A 6344-nucleotide genomic window follows, 5' to 3' on the forward strand; every position below is an offset into this window, starting at 1 on the left:
ACTCATCGATTCCATGCCAGAACGGGTGAAAGTACTGAAAAATGCTAGTGGCAAATCGACTAAGTACTGATGCACATTTGTAAACATTTTTTGTCAAGTTGATAATGTGAGATAAATGACTATTGAAAAAAATTGTGGTGTCTATTTACTTTCGAGATGTCTCTGTACTTTTATTAATGGTCAGAAGCTGTTGTAAATAATGTTTGTTTAATATCTCTTTGCTGAGGGTTTGTGATAACAGCTGCATTGTTACTGAAAGTCTTAAGGATGCATGTCAAAATTAATTTTTTACTTTGCTGATAAATAAATAATTAATATATATAAATGTACATATATCTTTTAGTAGAAGTTAAAGCACACATTATAAATATTTTACTTACGTTTCCAAAGTTTCTTTTAGTTTATTTGATGCATAAAGAACTGCAGCTAAAGCAATCTGTAAGATTATAAAAATACTCATTTCAATTACACTTGTAAGCATAGGTGTCTTTTTTTTTATCTATCTACAGCATACCAGAGGATCTTCTACGTTATTAGTTCCCATTTTTTATCTATCTACAACGTACCAGAGGATCTTCTACATAAGTGGTTCCTATTTTTTATCTATCTACAACATACCAGAGGATCCTCTATGTTAGTGGTTCCCATTTTTTATCTATCTACAACATATCAGAGAATCCTCTACATTAGTGGTTCCCATTTTTTATCTATCTACAACATACCAGAGGATCCTCTACGTTAGTGGTTCCCATTTTTTATCTATCTACAACATACCAGAGGATCCTCTACGTTAGTGGTTCCCAATTTTTTATCTATCTACAACATACCAGAGGATCCTCTATGTTAGTGGTTCCCATTTTTTATCTATCTACAACATACCAGAGGATCTCTACATTAGTGGTTCCCATTTTTTTATCTATCTACAACATACCAGAGGATCCTCTACGTTAGTGGTTCCCATTTTTTATCTATCTACAGCATACCAGAGGATCCTCTACATAAGTGGTTCCCATTTTTTATCTATCTACAACATACCAGAGGATCCTCTACGTTAGTGGTTCCCATTTTTATCTATCTACAACATACTAGAGGATCCTCTACATAAGTGGTTCCCATTTTTTATCTATCTACAACATACCAGAGGATCCTCTACGTTAGTGGTTCCCATTTTTTATCTATCTACAACATACCAGAGGATCCTCTACATTAGTGGTTCCCATTTTTTATCTATCTACAACATACCAGAGGATCCTCTACGTTAGTAGTAAATATTTTTAACCTTTTCAACGGTTTAGCTACAAATGTTTCCATACCCTAAACTTTTAATTCAATTATTAAAACATTTAAAATTATTTTGCTTAATCTTAACAAATCCTTGCACATAATGCTTTATTTATTATTAATTTCATCAAGGTTATTTTTTTTATATCATGACTTGCATTTGACATGTAAAAATGTACTTAAGATTTTCCATATATAATAAGTAATTTGTTTGAAATCTTACACAACTGTCTGGTAACTGATAGGATTCTCAGAACAAACAAACAAGAAAAAAACTTACATATTACCTGAGAAGGGGCGTAAAGCAAGCAAGCATCAGTTGAAAACGTTCGGTCTAGAAAATCATCAATCAGATGTCGGAATCTTTCAGGATCAGCCACCCCTGGGCATCTTGTCTACCAATTTGATTAACTCATGAGATTGAAAAAATTAAGTACTACATCCAAGTCTTAATGGTTTTAAAAAATGAGACATATCAACTTCTGTTATAAATACCCTCCTTGGAATTATTTTCCTGAAGCAACAAAGGTAACAGAGTATTTTAGCAAATGATCAGACATCTTTCAGGTGGAAATGACCAATTCAACTATATATATTTATAAAGATATAAAACACAAACGAAAATTGTATCTATTTTAGTATCCTGAAAATATGTATGCCTTTATTAAAGTACCCAAATAAACTTTTTATAAATGAGAACCTGTTCATTGTTTGGCACAACAATTATAAAAAATGAAAATCCTGCGAATCTTCCTTTCTAGTAAAACAATGTAAACAAGATGGTGCAAACAATGTAAACAAGATGGTGCAAACAATGTAAACAAGATGGTGCAAACAATATAAACAAGATGGTGCAAACAATGTAAACAAGATGGTGCAAACAATATAAACAAGATGGTGCAAACAATGTAAAGAAGATGGTGCAAACAATGTAAACAAGATGGTGCAAACAATGTAAACAAGATGGTGTAAACAATGTAAACAAGATGGTGTAAACAATGTAAACAAGATGGTGCAAACAATGTAAAGAAGATGGTGCAAACAATGTAAACAAGATGGTGCAAACAATGTAAACAAGATGGTGCAAACAATGTGAGAAATTGACTCTGTTTACATTTAAAATTTATTCTTTACAAACCTTTATATCAATCAAAAATCCTTCCACTGGTCTGAATGGGTTGTGAATTGTTAGATGGTAATTTAATTGTTGCATCAGTAGTAGTTCATTGTTTAAAATAATGTCGGAAGCTTTTACTCTATCTCCTTTTATGTTTGCTACAAACTGTGTTATTGAGACATTGAATTCTTCCACCTTGCAGGCTAGGTAGACGCAAGTCGCCCTGATATAATGGAAAAGTTTTATAGTTCAGACAAACTTTTAATACACAATAAAACAACATACCCAAGAACCAAAACATGTGATAGAGATATGGTTTAGATTTTTGCATTTAACTAACTACTGTCAGTTTTTTTATTGACTGGTCAGGTGGTATGTTAATATATACACTTTTAATTCTAGTAGGTGTAGGAGCTGGTTATTGTTTGCTTTTTAGACTTCAACTAACTGTATCAACATGCAGGACAAAAACAAGAAACCCGATGAGCCGAGCACTTTAGAACGATAGACCTTTCTTCACCATAATATCAATCCATCTCTACTCATGCTTTACTTGACCATTCCCCGATAAAGAAAAGTCTACCTTTTGCAAGTGCTCTGGTTATAGAGTTACTTATCTTTGTCTTTCAGTTTTTTTTTTAACTCTACATGTTTTCTTTACATCATGAATATATTAATATGTATTAATTCCATGAACATTCTGTACTATTTTTTCAGCTTAACTCCTACCAAGTGCTAGATTAACATAACAGTGAAATGAAATAATTTTCATTCTTCTTGTTTAATTTTCTTGATATTTAATCTAGTAGGACAAAACTACATAAAATAACTATAATAATAATAAATTAAACCCTTCTGTGTAAGGCTTTTATGGAAAATTAACTAAATATTTTTTCTCTCTCTTGCTTTTTTGACAGTCTATATAAAATTTTTGATAGGTTATTTAGGCAGAGCATTCATAATGAAACTAAGTTTCAAATGGACAACAACTGCCTGTTGTAGAAACCTACAAATGTAGAGGACGATGTTTCGAAAGTCTTCTGCCTTTCATCTTCAGGGCCTGAAGATGAAAAGGCAGAAGACTTTTGAAATGTCATCCTCTGCAGTTGTAGGTTTCTACAACAGGCAGTTGCTGTCCATTTGAAACTTAGATTCAATCTATATAAAAGTTCTATTTGAATGAAACTAAAGAATAGGAATGCTTTTCTCCAGTGTTTATGATACATAATCAGGAAAAATTCTAATACAGGTCAGCACAAACAGTATTTCCAATTGTAAAACATGATAACTTGTGAATAAATTTTGGGCAAATAATGAAACATATGCAAGAAAAGTTTGTTCAAATCAACTCGGGAAAATGTTTTTTTTTTTTAAATTGGATGACACCCGAGTTATCTTGGGCAAGTCATGGAAAGGGTTAGTTTGTTTGTTTGAAGACAAGCACAAAGATACACAATGGGCTATCTGTGCTCTGCCCACCACGGGTATCGAAACTCGATTTCTAGCATTGTAAGTCTGCAGACATACCGCTGTGCCACTGGGGGGCGGAAAGGGTTAAAAGTAAATTCTTTGTAAGTTATCTACACATCATCATATTTAGGAATACAACTTCGATAAGCAAAAAAAAATAAAAATAATAATAATATTAAACTTGTCAGAAGATGTTTGTAAAGTTTAATTACTCCCAGTCATGTAGATATTTTTGGCATAATTTCCTCATCATATTGAATTCTGTAAAGACTCATACGGCTATGATGCTTTTTGTCATCAATTACTTCATACTATACTCGAATGAAAAATACTTACATAATGTGTTTTGGATGATAATCCATCACCGAATTGTGAAGATAAAATCGCTTGAAATAATTAAATGATGTTCCCTGCAGAAGAAGAAGTTTATTTTATTAACTAAATTAATGTGAACAAACTTTATTTTACATACTCAAACACTGCTAATCTGGATTCCAGTGAGTGTTACAAGCACGTGCAGTGACATCTTGTGTTAGGTGACTCTGTTATCAATTAAAAAAAAAGAAGCATTGTGGTCCGAAATCACATTATCATGATATATCTGGTCCCAAAATGATTCTCATCTCTCTCCATCCCCCACAGGGCAAGGTGAATGTATTTTTTTCTCACTTAAAAAATTATATTTTGTGTGTTGAGCATGGCATGGCAGAGGATGAATATTTATTGAAATGTCTAATCACAGATTTATACGTTATTTTTAAGTGTCTCCTTGTATTCTACGGAGTGGACTTATCGTATCAAAAGCAGATAGCAGTATTGGCCCATGCCATAAATGAAAGGTGCCAATTCTTTTTATGATAGAAATAATAGATTAATAAATAACAAATGATTAAAAAATACATTTAGCATAGATAATTAAATAAATAAATGAATTTCTGTTGATGGACTCTCGTCTTTAAACTATTTTAATCAAAAACTATGGAGCATGGGCTATTATGTACGTTAAAGGTTTATGAGTCAGGAACCACACTGATAATCAAACCAATTTTAATCAAAAATAACTGTATAATATAAGACTGAAAATAATCCTTAGAGGAAAAAGAACAAGCCAACAAAAAGATTATCTAGTAATTTGAAGGGAAGATTTAAGATGTCAAATCAATTTTTTTATTTAAAAATATAGTATAACAGCCTGATCATTTATCTAACTAATTAAAAACAAATGATGGTAGTATTTTTGTTTTTTATATCAACACCAGTATTATACCACAATGACCAGCAACATTATTTGACTAACTACGTGTAGGGGACTAAGTTTTAGCATGGTTGTCTGGGAGGGGGACAGAGAGCAGGTGATCTTTAGAAAAGTATCATTTCTAGTTGTATATGATCTCGAATAATCCCGAGTCTGATTTTTTTAATGTTGTGTAGAAGAAAAATATTAATTTATGACTTTAGATGATTAATTAAGTTACAGCTTTAAATGTTGTGAATTATGTTTAAATGTTCAGTAGGACTTTGTTATAATATTTGTTTAAGTATCCTCGTGACCAATGTTATTTGAGAAGTTATTTTCAGAATTCCAAACCAAGATATTTTTCCTAAAGCATACACCTACCAAAGTTTACTCTAGTGTTTTGATACTTCACGTTCAACTAACAGATTTTAATTGTTTTTAAAAATATCCACACCCTGACAGTAATATCTCAAACGTAGAAAACATGCCACTTTTTACACGTGTTTTTCACAATCACGGCTCTTATAAATCACTAAGTGTATCAAATTATCTTTAAAATATTTAGTAAACTATCCAAAGTAAGGAAAGCTTAAAACAACAAATCTGTTTATATTTCTTACTTCATATACTTACTACAACACTTCTTGGCATTGGAGGTTGAAACTTTTTGCAGAAATCTCTTAACATCCACTCAAACTGTTTACACAACATTCGTTCTTCAGCAGGTGTGAGAAAACAGCCAGGCACCATATCATCCTAGAGGTAAACAACATTATCTAGAATATACAAGTACTTACCGAACAAATCCAGGGTTTCATCAAAATAAGGAAAAAATAAAGGTGAAAAACAGCCAGGCACCATATATCATCCTAGAGGTAAACAACATTATCTAGAATATACAAGTACTTACCAGATACTACCTGTCATAAGTTAAGCACAAAGCTACACAATGGGCTATCTGTGCTCTGCCCACCATGGGTATTGAAACCCGGTTTCTAGCGTTGTAAGTCCGCAGACACACTGCTGTGCCACTTGGGGGCACCTGTCATAGGAGTAAGATTATTCAGAACATAAAAAAATGGTTTGATTAATAAAATTAAGGTAAACCCATCATTATGACTATGGAGTTCCAAACCTATTGGGTATTAAGAGCTACAGCGCCACCTACAATTTATAACAATTTTGACCTGTATATACATATACAACTACATTTTCAATACTTTAAATGGTGTAATCAAC

The 6344-nt window shown here is 32.0% G+C and overlaps 1 protein-coding gene across 1 annotated transcript in view; it reads right to left on the reverse strand.

The window, feature by feature from the left end:
* The window catches only part of LOC106474589 (cyclin-H-like), a 12999-nt gene extending 6936 nt beyond the window's left edge, over positions 1-6063 (reverse strand). The window contains exons 1-5 of the mRNA XM_022402901.1: positions 5739-6063; positions 4205-4278; positions 2420-2621; positions 1569-1676; positions 381-436 (exon numbers count right to left, since the gene is read on the reverse strand). Coding sequence (XP_022258609.1) covers positions 381-436; positions 1569-1676; positions 2420-2621; positions 4205-4278; positions 5739-5855 — 557 coding nt within the window. The 5' untranslated portion in view covers positions 5856-6063. The remainder of the gene's footprint in view (positions 1-380; positions 437-1568; positions 1677-2419; positions 2622-4204; positions 4279-5738) is intronic.
* Positions 6064-6344: the final 281 nt, after the last annotated feature.

The sequence above is a fragment of the Limulus polyphemus genome, unplaced genomic scaffold (genome assembly GCF_000517525.1).
Source record: "Limulus polyphemus unplaced genomic scaffold, Limulus_polyphemus-2.1.2 Scaffold7407, whole genome shotgun sequence".
Lineage (NCBI taxonomy): Eukaryota > Metazoa > Arthropoda > Merostomata > Xiphosura > Limulidae > Limulus > Limulus polyphemus.